The following is an 18,579-nucleotide window of genomic DNA, read 5'->3' as shown; positions in this document are numbered from 1 at the left end:
GAATTTACTCAAGTTTGATAAGTAATAGTTTTTACATTTTATGTTTGCACAGCTTTAATAAAAAAATTAACTGTACAATGTGGGAGGCTAAAGAACATGCGTAATGTACAACAGGGCACAGATTCAAGTTTAAATAAACTGGGCTCATAAAATTAACCTTAGTTTGACATCACCTTCTTCACAATAAAGTGTGTCCAAACATCTTTGTCACATTTTATCTCAGGTAACCACAAATAACCACAAGCAGTGACTTAAGATTCACACAGTTTCTGAGAGGAACCTTGAACAGAGCAGGCCACCGGCATAAGGCACAGCTAACTGCACACAGAGCTGTGGTAGAGCAGATTCAGCGGAGGACAGCGGCTCCTGGTCTCTATCTGGGCCCCCATTTGATGTTGGTGAGACCCTGAAACTGTCTTTTGAGGGCCTGCCTGTCGGACCACTCTGAGTCCAGGTGGCTGTCATCATCTGCCTCCTCCAGTTTCTGAAAACAAAAGATATGAATGGCACACTCACTGAAAACAGAAACATGGTTGGTATGCATACACATTCAATGGTAAAGAGTGTTAATCTTTGTCTTTGAGTAGCATGATTTTGTTTAATCTTTCCCCACCTTCAGCTCCTCCTGTTTTCTGTAGTAATGCATCATCATTTGTTTCTGCTGCTCCTCAGTAACCAGAGGCTCTCTTGCTGGCGCCCCCTGGCCTTTCTGAAGGGAACAGCAAACACAAGCTTTTCAGTTATTTATTTAAAACCACTACAAAAATGATTACCAACTACAAACCATAAGGCCAAAACACCAAAAATAATAACTTCAATTAGCTGAGACTCTACTTACCTTTTGGATTTTGACCACAAGCTTGGTCTTCTCATTTTTGCCAATATAGTCTTGCAGTTTTTTTCCTCTCTGCATCTCCTTGGCAGCCCACCATAGCTGGCACTCGTCCTCCGTGATCACCTGCAGAGAAGCCTGTGGGAAGGAGGAAGATGAGACAGGCAGACAGACAGATGCAGAGAAGGAAAAAGAGAGAGAGAGAGAGAGTGACAGAGAGAGATTCCAGGAAAATGTATTAAGAACACAGTAAAGGCCTGTTTATCTGAAGACTTACATTCCAGATAAGAGATCCACACTTGAAAAAGGTGACACCTACTGTACTATCTACAATGCAAAACTGTAATAAATTATGGTACTATTTAAGGACAACGGGTACCTTAAATGTTTAGCTGACTGAATGCTAATTCAGTTCATCTCTCCAGATAAATTGATGACTTATCAGAAACCACTTCCACTGAAAGAGGCCTAAACATTCACCTGTGTTTGAGAGAGGTCTTCCCGGTCCTCAAACTCCATCCTGATTGGGTCGTGAGGAGGCAGTCCCATGGGGTAGACAATCATGACCGCCCCTCTCAGCTGGTCCAGGGCCTCCTTCACCATCTCCATGGTGACACAAACATTGGCCTGCACTTGTTTCTGAAGAACAAAGAGAAAGAAAAGAGAGAGAGACAGCATGAATCAAAAAGTGGGAACTCTTTTCAAGTTTTCATATTACCCATGAAACATAACTTTGTGCGTTACACAGACTTTCATACTCACTTTTGAAATCAGTACTTTTGCCTCTTCCACGGTTTTCATCAACACTTCTTTCATTTTGTCACTTGGCGCTGAGAGAAGAAGGTAGAAGGAGGACCGGTGTGTTTATTGTTGTCAGCTGAGTAAAATCTTTTGTGTTGCTTGCACACAAAGATCACCATCACTCTTACACATTAAATAAATACATGAAAAGCACATCAAAATACCTCACATCAACATCAACTGTCATTCAGAGTAGGGCTGCACATTCCACTAAGAAAAAAACTACACTACTGAATTTCCAAATTACAAGATGTGGGAAGTTATATCAGTGGTACAGAAAATATTTTTTTGCCAGTGTTGTGCATCCCTGATTGAAAGCCACAATAACATTTAAAAAGTAAATAAATATGAAATGGAGAACATGTCAGGGTGTGCACCAAATCATTTTAGGCTGAATGCGGAGGAGGTTATTTAACTACGCTGCAGTCAAGAGTTTGAGTCTCACCATGTCCATTCCTCCTTCCGATCTCATCCTTCTTAAACACTGCTCCTCCACTGGGCACACACTTCTCTTCCCACTCGTCCTTCAGTTTCAGCTCCTCGATCTGGTCGTCCGTCAGGCCCTGCATGTTGGGAGGCAGCGTGACCCCGTGATCTGCCAGCTCTGGGATCTCTGAGGATACAGAAGCACAAGAAACACGGATGTGGCCATGCTCAGATGCAGAGACGATACTACAACATAGCAGTATGTTGCCAACATGCACACAGAGAGTAGGTACACACGCTTCACCCGCATGAAGTGTGTGTAGAGAAGAGGATAGCACTTCTCACCTGCACATATTCTGTCAATTTTGAGTCTCCCGTTGTAGATGGCAGTAATTTGCTGGATGAGGCTCTCCAGAGGAACATCCACAGTGGTGCTGAGCAGAAACTGGCTCTCATCCCCACGCTTCAGGTGCAGCTGCACCATCCTGCAAACTGGGCCAATTCACACACGTCCTGAAAGAGACTTTTACAAATTACCAAGTTTGTATTTGTTCTAAACAACAACAACAACAACAACAACAAAAACACAACAACACAGCGTGTTTGTGTATGAGCAAGCGTCCGAGGTCCTTCAGAAAACGGTGTAACCATAGCAACCGTCTTGTGTGGACGCTTCCAGAAAACCGATGCTAATGTAGCCCGTATGTTTGTTTACATCGTCTCGGCTAGCACAAACACAGTCAAAACATTTATAATTTTGCAATGTGAACGCATACCCATGAGAAGAAACAGAAATGCCAACATTGTAAACTCACTAGTCAGAGATAAAGTTGAGGTGACACTCTGTCTTCAGTCAGTCAGACGACCAGCGCTAGCAAGAGCAGCAGGGAGCCGCTCGTTCCTCAAGTCTCGTCTCTTTCCTGTGAGGTTTGCTGCAGTTAACACACTTGTAACGCGTGCTGCTGCCCTCTAGAGGCAAGGCACAGGAACTTAACGTGAGAGTGCAGAGCCTCAAACACACATGGACAGGACAATAAGACGAGCTGCTCTTTTATACAGTTAGTAAAGCATACTGATGCAGGTCAAAGTTGTGATTATTTACTGATTCCACTTAATTCATCAATCCCTTTCATCATTAAGGAGGCATGTGGATTAATCCATTGCGCATTTATAGGCTATTACCTATTGCACATTTAACTTAGAAGACGGGATTTTTGATATTATATGAATTGCAGCTTTGTTTTGTTTATTTTAAATACATTATATTACCTATTGCACATTTCTGTTCTCACATAATTTTGATCAAATTTCATTCAGTCAGTCCTATTCTATTTCTTTATACACATGTATATTTCATGACTTTTACTTATTTTATATTTTACATGACACATTGTTTCATGCATACTTGTGCAATCAGCTGTGCACTTAAAAAATATGGAACTTTTGGTATTACATGAATTGCAGCTTTGTCCTCTCATTAATATGTTATAGCACCTATTGCACATTTCTATTCTGGCAAAATTTGTTCAGGTTTTATTCAGTCAGCCCATTTCTTTGTGCATTGTCATAACTTTTACTTATTTGATATTTTTCCTTAGAATTTATGTCATTTATATACCTGGTGGATGGCATGTTTACATCTAATGTTATTTGTCACTGACTGTCCTCTATCCGTCTCCTGTGCCTTGCCGTAAGCGTTTCACTGGCGGTGTGGCAGGTGTAGGCTGTGCAAATGATGAACTAACTTGAATTTGAGGCAGATGGTGTTTAGTCACTTTCACTATCAAGACAGATTGCACACAGCGGGGTGCACCTTCAGGATGTTATGTGATCCTGTGTTGATCCAACCCATTTTATTGCTTTACCCACTCTAAGTCATGCTTGTTGTATACACCTATGTACTGTTCAGTTTTATGCCCCTTAAAACTGTAAAAAAATATTTAGAGACATTGATGCTACATTGTCTTTTATGTGTACCTGATCTATACATTTTTGTTCTATATTTTGAGGGCAAAGTCTGAGCTCTTTATGTTCTAAGGACAGCTCCCAAATGTCTTCAACATTGTATTTGGGATGTACAATGTAAGTGGCAAATCATGTCTTGCAGCCTGCAGCCAAATGAGACAAACCAACAGTGTCAACTGACATTTATTATTGCATACATACAACACAAACTGTTTCATACATAAATGTGCAATCAGCTGTGCACTTAAAATATGGAACTTCTGATATTACATGAATTGCAGCTTTGTTTTCTCTTTAATACATACAGAACATGGTCAACAACACAGACTTTTGTTTACTATGGATTATAATCATAAAAAGGGACACCAATCTCACAAAAGGAGCTGTTTTGTTTCCTATAAAATCTCATCTTGAGCATGACATGACACATGAAGCGCTGGCTATAGTCACCTATTATTAATGCTTCAAATACAGTACCTACTGCACACATCTGGATAACATAAATGCATTTTTTAGAGATTACACAGACTCCAGTGTAGGGCTGTAAGCAGTAGGCAGTCATACACTTGCCTACAGTGCTACTGCTTTCAGTGCAGTGAGTGAAGTCTGAATCTTTGCAATGCTACGACAGTTATTTACCTTTTTTTATTCATTTTTTTAAAATTCTTTTTTGTGTACATGGTGTTTGAAGAAAAGCGCAGTACATCAGAGAAGCATTAGTTAGCTGGTACTTTCTTGGACCCTGATGGGTTTTTTTCCTCCTCGCCTCATCAAAGCGCTTTTAAGACTAGACGTTTCAAGCTGTTTCACAGTTTTTGCACGTAGAGGGAAACAGCATCCAAAATATACAACAAAATCGGGCTCGTGGCAGAACGGTTTCTAGTCTCACCGATCCTTTTGCAAAACAGTTACTCCTGTATATGGAAGTGCCATCAGTGGCTGCCTGTAAACAGAACCTGTAAAACTCAATGCCAGAGTAAAGTAGGTAGTACACCAAATAATTCTGGCATGTCAGAAAAAACACCAAACACACCTCGTTAATAGTTACACTCTCTGCAAGACGCGGTAACAATGACTCTCAATTTGGCTGAGAACAGATTGTACCCCATATCCAGCTCCTCAGTGTCTAGCAAGTCTGTGGAGGAGGGAACAAATCACACTCCTCTGTCTTGTGGGCCAAAATTTGCCTAGGAAGGATGCGTAAGAAGTCATTTTTTGGAAATGATTATCTAGTGAATTCACCTGAATCCTCATTTTCAGTCATGTGGCAAAGGAATAATCTTCCCCTGGTAGTGCCACAAGGGGATTCTCAGTCAGGTGCGGGGTGCTTTCAAATAAATAAAACAAATCCTATGAGATTTATTGTACCACAAACCTTGTCATATGTAATAATGCCACATCACACCCTTGGTGGGCTGGAGAGAAGAAATACACTGTTCCAGCCACAACAGAGTGACTGATAGTTTCGTAAGGGGGGGGACAGCAAACTAAACTTCACGCCAATCCTGTACGCACACACACACATCCAAACACAAACACTACCGCACACGACAACAGACAATATGTACCTCAAACACAGCACGTTACTTCTCACCACAGCATCATTTAGAGATTATCAAGAGTAAAATGTTTTTAGAAAAAAAAAGTTTCTGCGATAAAAAAAGGTGAAGTCAAAGAGGAAAAAAGGAAAAATAAAAGTATCCTCTTGCATGTGCATTGCTTAATGTCTGATTTGCCCACAGAACCTGATCATGTTTGTCCTTACACTCGGTTAACAGAAGCACACACATGTGCATGCGCGCGCGCACACACAGACACACACCACATTCTTTGAATTGACAGTTATATGGTTTGAAGCTTTGGATAAATCAAGAGGGATCAGGGCACTAGACAGAGGTGGAAGCAGGTTAAAGCCCTCTTTTTGTCTTCTCTCTCACTTAATCCACAGGCTCTCCATCTCTGTGTTGCTCGGCCATCAGAGCCTCTGGCTTCAACACGAGCACAACCATGAGAACACAGACAGCGCTTTCAGTGCATATCAGTTACATTGTGCATACCACTAATACGGTCATCACGAGTACACATACACACATTTAGCGAGAAGCTTCCGTATTGAAAACATACATAAATACATAATCACTATGTATAGGTTGTGATATAGAGTTACAAAACATATTCAGCTAAGCGGAACAGCCCATAGACAGAGGAGGATCACTGAATAGAGAGACAACAGAAACGTCTTGACTGATCATCAGGTGGATGAGGTGATATTACAGAGCATCAGTCCTGCGGCAGTGAACAGTGTGACTGACTGTGACACTGACCCGTGTGGCCGTTGTTCACACAGTGGGCTCAGCAGAGAGGCAATGACAAAACCCAGTGCAACAGAAAAGTACATTCATGATAAAAGCAAGTTTTGCACCACGCCAATGAGACTTAAGCTTTCAGTATGCCCCTCTGATATACAGAGAACTGAAGAACAGAAAAATGTTAACAGACACCAAGCTCTTTGCAAATCAAAGTAATGTCTGATCAATGCTTATGGACAACAGACAGCAGCCATTTTTTTGGGGCAAATGTGGCCACCCGCAATGCATAGCCTACTAAATGATATAAACGGACTACCCTCGAGAAGTGTCTACTTTGAAAATCCCTCAATATATCCGATGTAAAGATACTGGCTACTGCCAATACAGTCTGTCAAAAATTAAAGAATGTCAGTGAAAGTATACATAATATGGTCCTATGTGAAACCCTGCAGGCCACTGCAGCATGCTGCATGGCCACACACGTTTGATATTGCACAGGAGATTACACACAGATACTTGTGTGTATACATATACTTTATATAACTATATAGACACAGGCACATGTTTGCTGCCATAAATAAAAATAAACATCAGAACCATTCATATTAAAATAATTGTTGATATCAGGGAACAAGCAGACAACTTTATCATAAGGATAGAAGACACATTTAGCCTTGTACATTTCCTGTGTTACTGCTCAATTGCTCGTCTGAGATATATATTTCCATTCATTTGATTCTGAGGGGGAGTCGTCTATACTTCTTAAATACTGTCTCTTTTGTACATACCATACACACGCACATATACACATTTATCATAGATCTATACATATCTGGATATGCCCTATAATTGTTAACTGTCATCCTATCTCTCTGTCAACTCCTTAGGGAAGGGGAAGCCGTCACTGGGTCTGTCTGGGAGTTTTGGGTTGCTGGGTGCAGTTCTGGTGGGGATGGGAGGGGGGAGAGATGGTAATACTGAAGAGGCGGAGGATGCCCAGCTTGGGTCTGAGTCAAAGCCAGACATGGGAAGCTGAGGTTGGGAGGTGGAAGTGAAAACGGAGGCTGGTGGCGTGTGGGTTGAGAGGGGGAAGTCTGAGTCGTCGTCAAAGGTGACCCACTGCTGGGTTGGTTTTCCACTCGTGGGAGGGGGCCGGCGACACGGTGCGAGGGCAGTGGGGATGGAGGAAGGCGGGGCCAGAGGTAAGGCCGGAGCAGGGGTAAGGGGGAGCAGAGGAGTAGTTGTAATAGTGGATGATTGTCCTATCAGAGACGTGGTCCTTTCAAGCTGGGAGGAGCGCGCAGAAGCTGCTGGAGCTTGAGTTGGGGCCAGTATTGGAGCAGGTGTAGGGATGAGGGGCTGGCTAAGAGCAGACACGGTCCTCTGGAGGTCAAGCCTGGTGCTCGAATGCTGGATGCTGAAATCTGGGGTGAGCGAGCGTCGCTGCTGCTGTTGCTGCACCAGTGGACCTGTGAAGGGGTTGGTGCTGCTGGGACGGGACGGAACCGGGTCAGTCAGCAGTGGACTGGGGGAGGCACGCAGCGTCTCCTGAGAGCGACTGCGAGAAGGGACCGGTGGAGGTGGGAGCAGGGAGGAGGTGAGTGGCGAGGGGGTGGAAAGGGAGGAGGAGGAGGAGGAAGAAGTTTCAAGGCTCTGCAGGGCTGACAGAGTGGAGGACTGGAGGGAGAAAGATGAGGGGAGGGTGTTGGAGGAAAAGAGAGGAGCAGGAGCGGATAGGGGGGTGCGCAGAGATGAGCCTCTGGTCAGGGACTGGGTGTTGTGCCACGAAGATGAGGAAGAGGAGAGGAAGTCAGATGTGAGGGTGTCAAAAGGGTCAGGCTTCCATTGTGCTTCTCTTTGGAATCCATTCATCCCATTGGTCTACAGAGGAACAAAACAAAGAACAGCCATAAGATAGGGCAAATATGAACCAAGAAAAACTACAAGTTAATGTGACTTATGAGTTATCTAGCCAGTAATTCTTAAACATACTGGCTGCTGTAAATCATAGTTAAGCAACGTGACAGATTAAATGACAAAGCAATTTAACCAACTAATTGACAAGAAACATTTTATTGTTATGTGTAAGTTGTTTAGCCCAAAAACTACAGTTAATCCTGGCTAAAGCTAATCAACTGCAGATTCACTACACTGACTACTGATATATGCATTAAAATCGAAACATAGCCATTTTCTAACTGTAAAACACTTAACTGAAATAAAAAATATAAATAAAATCATGAAGTCGTTGCATATGTGCTCACTTAAAACATCTGGACCACAGTGAGCAATATGAAAGGACTAGTGGGGGAAAATGGCCAACAAAACATGTCACATTTCCAACAGCTTTTTCTGATCATTTATGGTTTGATATGTTGACCAACAAAAACAAGTGAAAACAAATAATACACCATATTGTGAGCCTAACACAAAACAACACACAATTACTAGCCTTGCAATGGACTAATAGACATCCAGGTTGAAAGTAACTTAAGGAAGGATGTAAAAAATTGGGAAATCAACTAGAAAATGAAAGAGGATGTTACTGGGTGTAATGTATGAGAGTAGGTCATACATCAGAGCAGAGGACTGTGGTGCTATGGAGAAGGAGACAGATAGGTGGTTTAATATCAAGTACCTGTCACCCTGAGGGCTTCTCCGGCTTGTGAGAGAGAGACATATGCATCAGAGAGACAGAAGCGCACAGCAGAAAGAACAACACACACTACTAAGCTTATCTGATGCAAGACAAACAAGCAGAGAGGTTTTCCCCTATTTGTCACATTCTCTACCTCCTTTACTTTTCACACATCTGCCCAAAACAATCTATTTTTCTTATCCCTCTAACAACTGAGAATATTGCAAAATATTCTTTAACTAAGTGCAGGCAGAAACCTTCGATGTGTTCTGCATTGATGATTAGATCAATGTTCTTTGTTCAATGGCTAAAGTCAAAATAACTGACGTCCAAAGTGAAAGGAGGGTTGTTACCAACCTGCGCATCTGGGGCAGTCTCAGATTTGGCAGCGTCAGGGGGCAGAGCGTGAGAGGAGCGGGAACGTGGTGGAGGCTTGGGGGAGGCCAGACCCTGTGGGGGCCCAGCGGGGGCAGCAGCTGGAGGCCCTGCTTTAGGGGCTGCGGCTGGCTGTGGCTGCAGGGGGGCTGGAAGTGTGGGCTGCATCGGTGGAGGAAGCTGGGACTGGACAGACGGGGCGGGTTGGGGCTGCATGGGTGGCTGCATGGGAGATGGAACCTGTGGTCTCACTGATGGGGGGCCTGTGGGAGGAGGAGCTGAGGAAGGGGGACCTGTGGGAGAGGGACCAGAGGGAGGGGGTCCTGTAGGAGGGGGGGCTGAGGAAGAAGGACCTGAAAGGGAACAGAGGAAAGATACGCTTGAGTCCAATGTGTCTTTTCAGCAATGTTCAAATGTCAATCTGTGATTTAATACGTTGTCTTCTGTGTTTGTTGGACACATCTACTCACCCAGAGGCAGGTCAGATGGTTTGGCCTGGGTACTGGGCACAGGCCGGGGAGCCCCAGGGTGGGTGTCTGGAATAGGTCGAGGGGCCCCGGGATGCACCTCTGGAATGGGCCTGGGTGCTCCAGGGTGTGAGGGAGGCATTGGGCGAGACTGGGGGGGCATACTAATCACACCAGCTCGAGGAGGGATATTCTGAAGAAAGAAAGTGGAACACATATCAGGGAGAGATGAGTGAGTTACATAAAATAAGCAGAGAAGTAATGATCCTCAAGTGTATAGTAAGCTATTCAGATGTGTAAGTGAGCAGTGTTCTAGGTTTAAAACTCACTGGTCTAGGAACACCTCCTGGTCCAGGACCTCCTGCTGCTGCCTGGCCTCGACCTGTAACACAGATTTAAGGTTGACAACGGGCACAAACGGGTTCCTTCAAAATTAAGAAATGTGGACACGTAACAGTGTTTGGCCTTCCTCAACATTCGCAGCGTTCCCTGTAGAGGAAGATGTAAGCCAGAGCAGGAGGGTTACCAAGGAGATGGAATTTACTACAACCACAATGCTGAATCATGCTGCAAACCGACAGTCCACCTGCCCCACTCCTGCTCTCTGTCTGCCTACTGGAATATACAAACCCATCACAGAGAAATCTCCCTATGGCTGACTCTGTTATTAATGATGACTCAGCCATTCCTGAGCTGCAAGAGGTCTGGAAGAGAGGCAGACCTTGTTCTGCAAGACAGCAGCTTAACACACAGCTTGCATTAACTCCTCTTCTGTCACTATTCTCAAGCCAAGCCCCTTCAGACCAAGGGAATGTGTTCCCACGCAACTTAGATTACTGCTTTGGTGTATTACTTTGCCATGCAGAAATCAAACAAAAGTCACCCTTGCTAATCGTATCCCCCTGTTGTGACAAATGGATTCAAGTAACACAAATGGACCAGGTGAAGACAGGTCAGGGCACTAGTGATAATAATAAATATAGAGTACTTTTTAAAACATCACAAAGTGCTTTACAAGAACAGAAAACTGTGCTGTTAAAGATAAACTAAAATAAAAAGCTTATAACAACATAAAGCAGTCATCATAAAAAAAAAATAAAATAAAAACAATCAAATGTATTAAAAGCAACCCTATAAAAGTGAGTTTTCAAAAAAAAAAAGGATATAGTATATGCACAGATGATCTGCCCAGGTGGGCTGTTCCACAGCCTGACTGAGAAAACCCTGCCACCATTTGTCTTTAGCTTTGACTGCGCAACAGCCAAAGGATTCCTACTCCTGGATTTCAGACTGATACATAGCAAAACCCAATTCTCCGCTTTGTGTCAGGTCATAAACTAACCCAGGACTACAGCGGATAGAAACACATGGAAATAGATTGCCTGGACAAAGACAGACCTATGTGGAACATAAATAGACAAAAACAAATCTGACAACATTAAGTGAGAAAGCATCGTTAATCTTAATTGTACAATAGTGAGGCTACTTCCAACAAACTACTGTAGTACTCACCTGCAGCAGCATCTGGCCGAGCAGGACCAGGGCTTTTTGGTCCTTCGCAGCACAAAGGAAACCAGACCACATTACCATTACTCACAAAACAGACTATTTGTTACAGGAAGCAGGTACTCCCTTTGACAACACTTTATAAAAAGCACTAGGGCTGGTATACACTGATAATGGGGCAGCAGAGCAGCCATGCTAAGATGTTGCAAGCCTGAAGTTGACCTGCCCAAGGAAGATTTCTCCACCAGGTACATGGTGAGACCATACAGTTTTCAAGACAGAGCTATAATCAGTGATACCTACAGCACAGTGGAGCAAAATGAATACCTTTTGTATTTTATTACCTGCACACATAAAATTCACGGATCAGACAAAAGCTGGAATATGAGACAAAAATGAGACTGCCCCCTGGTTGATATGACATTTTTTATACCTCTTGTGTACTTGACAACATATTAATAAAAGCCAGTTCATTTAACTATAAGGATGATACAAAGGCAGAATGCACCCTGCAACTAGGTAGCAAGATGCTGCATTTAGACCATTTATACCAGATTATCTAAACTGATGCTTTGAAATGTCTGGGTGATGCTAAATCACTAACACTTGAGACGGTTGTTACAGGTAAAGGTAAGTAAATTAGTCCAAACATTAAAACATTACGAAATAATACAGATATTGGGGGACAGGCTGCAACAGTGTTCCTAAATATGTATATTGTGTCTTCCAACTGAAGTGATCATGAGAAATCATGTCTGATGGCAAATTTTACATGGTAATCCTGCATATTTAACCAGTGGTTTCAGCGCAGCGATTAGATAGGTTGTAAATAACCTGATGGGAATATATTCTCCTATAGAGGCCCATTGTGAAGTAGTTTTCGTTGTGAGAGGTTAGTCATAACCAGATGACTATAGCAGAGAAAGACTGATTCAGGACTATCTCCTCATGTTCAGTGAACTCAGATATTTTTAAACAAGACTATCTGTACAACTACAAATTCACACAAACAATTTACCCTAGGACACCCCACAATGACACAGCATTTATCGATCCTTAATAAATGCAAAAAAGAACTCAAGAAATTTGATGGCTGTGTGCACGATTACAGGGATATGGGGATCAGGGAGCTATGTCAACTTCACACTACATTACAACAAGGACATAAAAAACACACCAAACTGCACACCACACTGCCACTGCAGCTAGGCCAGTTACCTTCGCTGCCTCTCCTACTAAGGACTGGACTGGGACATTCTCCACAGTCTTAGAATCAGAAAGGGGAAACAGTATTTTCAAAAACAAATGCAGCAGGGAGCATAATAAAATGGCTAACAAGACAAAATGTAAAACTCTCAGGCTGGTGAGTAATCAGTTTATAATAAAAGTAACTAATATTTAGCCTATAATATACATCCTAACGAGAGTGTAATCCAAATAAAGTGAAATAGGCATTGTATCTTTACAACAAGGTTCAGACCATGAATAACAACAATTTTACACTGTTTACAGAAATACTGCTGAGGAAGGACAGACAAAAAGACAAGCCGAGAAATACTTAAACAAAGGGTAAAATGTGGACTGAATGCTTCAGTAAATTGTGCTTGTACTCCACTTGCCAACAGGTGGAGATTCATACACTGCCCAGATGCCAAACATCAAGCCATATTTCAGTTTGAGAACCTCTAGACGTGCCTGGCTCTGTGTATTGAATGTGTTGTTTATTGTTGTTTGTTGTTTCCTCTACTCGATGCCAACACTTTTGGCATCGAGTAGAGGAATTACAGTATGTGCTCTTGAGACCGCCCAGAGTCTTGAGAGCGGAAAACAACAGTGTGCACTTGAGCAGACCCTCACAAACCAGACCCATGACATTCTCATAGAGGTAGGGCTGGGTGATATGAACATCAAATATGAACATCAAATATCATGCTATCTTTAACCAAATACCTCCATAAACCGTACCTGATTTGTTTCATTTGAATTTTAGTAGTGTATTATTGCCAACAGTGGTGAGGTATGAACATGGTCATGGTGTTATAGAACATAGAGAATACTACAATGGGCATCTGGGCTCCATATGATCACCTCCAGCCATTAACAAGAGTAATCACAGCTTACACAGTGCACTGTGCTTCTGAATATAGTGCAAAATGGAAAATAGCAGCCATTACTAACAAATGCAAAAATTACTTCATTAAGCAAACTAAAATGCTTCAGCAGTGTGAGCACACAGTGACACAATAATCATTTTACCTCCAGTGTCCTTTCTAACTGGTAGAGGGCTCATGCCTCCTTCAGGAATGAGGGGAAGCAGTAAGATTAAGGTGACAATGTTAACATTTGGCTAAAGCATTTCATACTATCCCATGTAATAATCTAGACTGAGTTTCACCGAGTCCTGAAGATTGTAACTTAAATTGCTGAGGTGGAGATGCAGTAACATTAAGTATTTGGGGGTTATACTATACCTGAAGGTGGTGGAGGACGCTGGGGGGGTGCAGGTCTGGCTGGTGGGGCGTTGGGCCGCGGGGGAGGTGGGCGTTTAGGCTCCAAGCCCTGAGATGTGGGGGCACCAGGCTGCATGTTGACCGGAGGCCCTGAAGCAATGGGGATGAAACTGATTTATACACAGAAAGGTGTATAGGATGGTTTGTCTGAGTAAAAACAATACTCAGCATTTGGAAAACAGTTTCTCTCTGGATAACAGCACACCCTACTGCTTAAAATGTAAAAATACTCATAATAATAATAACAATAATAATAATGATAAAGATTTTTTGAAAAAGGGTTCTTTTCTTTGATGTAACAGTTTGTGGTCAAGTATAAATCAAGCCACACATCACTCTCTTGTGAGTCTCCTGGGCAAACCCCTCTCAACGATTATCACACAGTCAGTACCACATGTATGCAAAGACAGTAATATCGCATAACTGCTGTAATGCTGCATTATGAAACATGTTACAGGAGGACTCTAGCAAGCTTAAGACACACCGCAAGCACTCTAAAACCACATGGAGCAAATCTTCACACATCACGTATTACCTGGAATTTCTCTCCTGCATGGTGATGGGCTTAAATCTCCTTCCAAACAAAGCAAAATTACAGTTTAGATTCCAGCAGGCAGGGACTGGAACCAGAGAGGATTATGGTACGGTGCTTTGAGCAACCTGATTACAGTTACGTGTTGAGGTTTGTGACCTCAGGGGAAAATTTACCTTGTGACGGTCGGGACGGTTGGGGTCCACGGCTAGGCCTGCTGGGGGCCACAGGTTCTCCATGGGTCGGGGAAGGACAGGGGCTACTTCGCGGGGAAGGGAGGGGGGAAGATCCAGGGCCAGAACCTGCTCCAGGCTGCAGGTGCTGTGGAAGAATCTCCTCCACCTCCTCATCCACATCACCTGGTCCAGAGAACAGAGGAGGGTGAGAATTTATCTTTGTGAAACCAGTAATCCATTCTTCAATCTCTTAGTCCTCAATCTCATTGCTTGAAGTATAAGAACATTCATTGTCTTATTGTCTAACAACTACAAATTGTATAACTCGAATTAACACCATAATCTTCCAACAATACTGAATGATACACAGTTAAATAAAACAACAGCTTTAGACAATTAGAGCTGAGTTTGACAATCACAGTCACCATCAGTGCTCCAAATTCAACACTTTAGTATGCATAATCTCAAGCCTTTCCTCCTTTTGCACCACACCCTGCCAGTTCTAATACCCATATTCACTATGATTGTGATTGCTCCACACCCCACCTTCCATATCGTAGTCATCATCGCCCATGTCTGTGTCCTCAGCCAGCAAGGTGGAGCTGGCCGAGGTCGGGATGCTTCCACAGATCCTCTCCACGCTCATCTCCTCCTCCAGACTCTTGATCCAGCCAGGACTCTTCAGACGGATGTCAATGACCTTACCTAGGATCTACATTGTGAACAGAAACAGCAAGAGATTACTACTTACTTCTAGTATAGAATCAATTTAAAGAATGTTTCTTGAAAAACAGTTCTTCTGATTCAAGACACATTCTAATAATGGCATAGGGGTGATTAGGGAGGAGGACATCGATAAAATTGTTATATCACTCATGTTAACACTTTTATTACACACTCTAAAAGGAGTGAGGAAAATTTATAATAGTGTCTAGACCATAGCAGTTTTATATGTTGGGGCATTTTTATTGCTTTGAAGTAATTTATGTTGTCTGTGATGACTCACAGTGGAAGCGCTGAGAGAAAGAGCAGCTAGGGCAGAGTAACCTTCGAGGAAAGTCACCCACATCTTCTCCTCGACAAACCTGTAAAAAAAACAGGGAACCTTGTAAAGGACAAGGACATTTGTCACTGTGATCTACTGCCATCTGCAGGCATAGGTCTCTGTCTGTGTGTGGACAGTAAGCTCACCTGATGAGAATGACCTCTCCGAAGTTAGCAAACTTGTCCAACAGCTCATCTATGAGTGCGTCATCGAAGTAGTCGTCAGGACCGGACGTGCAGAGCGACACCATGATGGTGCCATCTGGGGGCCCCTGCAGGGCGATGACATCCTTGTAGACCTGGTGCCGAGCCTCTGGGTCAACCTCCAGGATGTCCACATCCATGATCGCCATCACAGGCCTGGAGACAAACAGAGATCAATAAAGGCGGAGTCAGCGATAACAGTCATATTTGAATAAAAGGAATTACTTCCACCATATATTAGTTTTTGTCATTGCGATAGGATATGATGTATGCGATCAGTCTGTTCACAACTGTTTCATTTCACATAGTATGATTTTTAAAGCCACACGGCATTAGCACAGATGTGTCAATTTCATTAACTGTAAGATTATCAAAAAATATTCGTAAACTACTATTCTGGAGATGTCTAGTGAGTTACCTGTGATCTGAGGTCTTGAGCTCAGCTCTGCCATAGTACTTCAGAGTGCCAGGGCTCCAGGCGTGCTCTGGATCATCCTCACTGGCAGGCACAGAGGCTGCCCCAACTACATTCATTTCTTCAGCTGCAAAGCATGCACAAATGCATCCATGCACACAAGTGGACAAATACATAAATATTTACAGAAATATTTTTGAGGTTCATTATTAAGAGTTTTTTCAACTGTCATAGGTGAGCAGACCTGAAGAAAGCAAGTGTAAGCCTAAAAAAGTTTTTTTTTTTTTTTTTTTGCTGTGCTATGTTTTCAATAAAAAGATGCAATTGTGAAGACCATAATTCAGGTTAAAGGCTGATTTATAGCTCTGTCAAACGTCACCATAGATCCATGTAGTTGTGTTCAGCAGTGTTTGAGCATTTCTAGTTCTGTGTTGGTAGGTCTGTATGTAAAGCGCTGAAAGGCTAGATGGGTGGTGTCAAGTGTTCATTAATTCCAAGAGAACAAAGACCAAAAAATGGAAGCAACTTCAAGTCTATTCTCTGAAACAGAGTGTCTGGACATGTGTTGGACACATGTGGTGGTGTCCAAACCAAAGCTCTGTGATATTTCTCTGAATGAATTTAGTGACATTTGGTTTTTATAATTTGACAGTGACGAGTCACACAAATGAGCATATCTGCAAACATTATCAGCTCATCCCTTTTCAGATGACTTGATTGTGTCTTCAACAACCAGAAACACAGATGATGAAATACAAAGCAGCCAAGTAGATCAATGGATCAATAACAGTCCATGTGGTCTTGTGTTAACCTATGTACAGTTACATTTTGTAGAGGGGCACATAAGATTAAGACAGCAGTCTATTTGGGCTATGCTGACACTGAAGAGATCTGTGAAATAGCTTTAATACAGAGCCATACATTTTCTTTAATAAGCAACATCTCAGTCTGTCCTTAAGTAACTACACTCTTTCCTTTGGGCGCCACTTCTTACCAGTTTTGTCAAAGTTCCACTTTCTCCTCTTCCACAGTATACGGTCAGTCCAGGCGGGTGTGCGGCACTTCTCACTGGTGTCATAGTCCTCTGAGAACAGGTCATACTTATAGGTGGGGGCAAAGTCGAGATTCCCCTCAATGAAACCTCGGAAGACCTGTGGAAGAAACATTTAGCGAGAATATCAAAATTAACTAAAGCAATGCAATGCTACTATTGTATGTATGCAAGAAAGGTGTTTGCAAATTTCTATCGCATAATACTGTACAAAATCTGCATTGAGTGAAAGAGCACAAATGTTATCTTCTGTGGTCATGGAATCATGGCTCATTATTTTTGCCTTAGTATAAGCTGAAAGACAATGTTTTCATACAACTATATTCATGATGTTGTGAATGCACAGTTCAATAACTAAGGTAATGCAAGGTGCACTGTTTCCTGAGGTGATGAGGTGATGAACACCCTCTAAGGGTGACCTATACTATAAATGTGCATGTGTGTGGTTAAGGTCATACCAGGCCAGCATTCTTTTGGTCCAATAACTGGTCTCCAGCAGTCAGAGCATCCCAGTTTTGTTGTCTGATTAACTCTTTTACTTCTTCATTGGGTAGGCTGATACGGTAATTGAAGTCTCCGCACCAGAACACATAGTCATGTGAGTACAGCAAACGACCCTGTAGGGAAGTAGGGAGGCAGAAGAGGTCAAGTTTCCTAGCATGTAAAAACATTAATTACAAAACTCATTGTAAACACTAGTTGTTACCATGGGGAAGGTGAGTCTGCGTGTGATTTCATTATAGTCGTCATTCCTCTCCTTGACCTGTGACTGGCCAGCAGCAAAGTGGGAGCAGACAAAGCAGATGCTGGTGGTGTGGAACAGTAGGCGAATGGCCACACCCCCTTTATTACCTGTAGCCCCGCCCATTCCAGTTTTCACTGTATCGACTGCAACATCTCTATTGCACAAGAAATAAAACACAAGGCAGTAATTAGATTTTGATAGAATTTAACTTATTTTCAATACTTACAGAGTCTGAGTAGTTGCATGACAAAGCTAGGCTGATCATTTACACTGTATGCCTTGGATGACAGGCCTGCTTTAATATGAAGTACTATAAAATTACAAATATAATACAAGCTGGCAAACAGTTGCTTGATTCAGTCTCTGCTGGCACAGTATCAGTTTCTTCTCTCTTTTTGCTTTGACAAAGATTGAATGACTAACCCTCCTTCATCTATGCTGAAGTTAGGCATTCAGTCACTCAGGATGCAAGCAAGTAAAAAATAACTGTCACTGCTTCCTGTCAGGAGTGACATCATAGCCACACTACCACAATATCACAGGATGGGAAATTAAACCAACAGTCAGTGTTTCAGGAAAATGA

The 18,579-nt window shown here is 42.6% G+C and overlaps 2 protein-coding genes across 4 annotated transcripts in view; both read right to left on the bottom strand.

Moving 5' to 3' along the window:
* Nucleotides 1-3: 3 nt before the first annotated feature.
* cfap298 (cilia and flagella associated protein 298) lies at nucleotides 4-3,003 on the bottom strand. Of its 2 annotated transcripts, none has more exons than XM_030069045.1 (8): nucleotides 2,875-3,003; nucleotides 2,405-2,572; nucleotides 2,079-2,246; nucleotides 1,595-1,662; nucleotides 1,313-1,471; nucleotides 839-970; nucleotides 614-709; nucleotides 4-484 (listed from the first exon to the last, which is right to left on the bottom strand). In XM_030069045.1, exons 2-8 carry the CDS (start codon nucleotides 2,541-2,543, stop codon nucleotides 374-376), a joined length of 873 nt encoding a protein of 290 aa, XP_029924905.1. In that variant the 5' UTR covers nucleotides 2,544-2,572; nucleotides 2,875-3,003; the 3' UTR covers nucleotides 4-373. The 2 variants fall into 2 exon arrangements, with proteins under 2 accessions (XP_029924905.1, XP_029924904.1); XM_030069044.1 differs by having other exon boundaries at nucleotides 2,405-2,582; nucleotides 2,875-2,997.
* Nucleotides 3,004-4,191: 1,188 nt separating this feature from the next.
* Nucleotides 4,192-18,579, bottom strand: part of synj1 (synaptojanin 1) — a 33,213-nt gene continuing 18,825 nt past the window's right edge. For both annotated transcript variants that reach the window (XM_030069040.1, XM_030069041.1), the window contains 16 exons: nucleotides 17,958-18,150; nucleotides 17,710-17,868; nucleotides 17,195-17,351; nucleotides 16,204-16,327; nucleotides 15,729-15,941; nucleotides 15,544-15,622; nucleotides 15,084-15,249; nucleotides 14,538-14,720; nucleotides 14,365-14,403; nucleotides 13,791-13,919; nucleotides 13,576-13,614; nucleotides 11,326-11,367; nucleotides 10,143-10,195; nucleotides 9,817-10,006; nucleotides 9,329-9,699; nucleotides 4,192-8,214 (listed from right to left, as the gene is read on the bottom strand). In XM_030069040.1, the coding sequence (XP_029924900.1) occupies nucleotides 7,198-8,214; nucleotides 9,329-9,699; nucleotides 9,817-10,006; nucleotides 10,143-10,195; nucleotides 11,326-11,367; nucleotides 13,576-13,614; nucleotides 13,791-13,919; nucleotides 14,365-14,403; nucleotides 14,538-14,720; nucleotides 15,084-15,249; nucleotides 15,544-15,622; nucleotides 15,729-15,941; nucleotides 16,204-16,327; nucleotides 17,195-17,351; nucleotides 17,710-17,868; nucleotides 17,958-18,150 (3,154 nt within the window). In that variant the 3' untranslated portion in view covers nucleotides 4,192-7,197. The remainder of the gene's footprint in view (nucleotides 8,215-9,328; nucleotides 9,700-9,816; nucleotides 10,007-10,142; nucleotides 10,196-11,325; nucleotides 11,368-13,575; nucleotides 13,615-13,790; nucleotides 13,920-14,364; nucleotides 14,404-14,537; nucleotides 14,721-15,083; nucleotides 15,250-15,543; nucleotides 15,623-15,728; nucleotides 15,942-16,203; nucleotides 16,328-17,194; nucleotides 17,352-17,709; nucleotides 17,869-17,957; nucleotides 18,151-18,579) is intronic.

The sequence above is a fragment of the Myripristis murdjan genome, chromosome 14 (assembly GCF_902150065.1).
Source record: "Myripristis murdjan chromosome 14, fMyrMur1.1, whole genome shotgun sequence".
In the NCBI taxonomy this organism is placed as follows: Eukaryota; Metazoa; Chordata; class Actinopteri; order Holocentriformes; family Holocentridae; genus Myripristis; species Myripristis murdjan.
Note: the sequence above shows the minus strand (reverse complement) of the source record. Positions and strands in the feature narration are given on the sequence as shown.

Coding starts and splice junctions, on each gene's coding strand:
- cfap298 (XM_030069045.1), bottom strand. CDS start 2,543: ATGGTGCAGCTGCACCTGAAGCGTGGGGATGAGAGCCAGTTTCTGCTC. Junction 2,247..2,404: donor AATTGACAGAATATGTGCAG/GTGAGAAGTGCT, acceptor CTGTATCCTCAG/AGATCCCAGAGCTGGCAGAT. Junction 1,472..1,594: donor CAAAAGTACTGATTTCAAAA/GTGAGTATGAAA, acceptor TTTGTTCTTCAG/AAACAAGTGCAGGCCAATGT.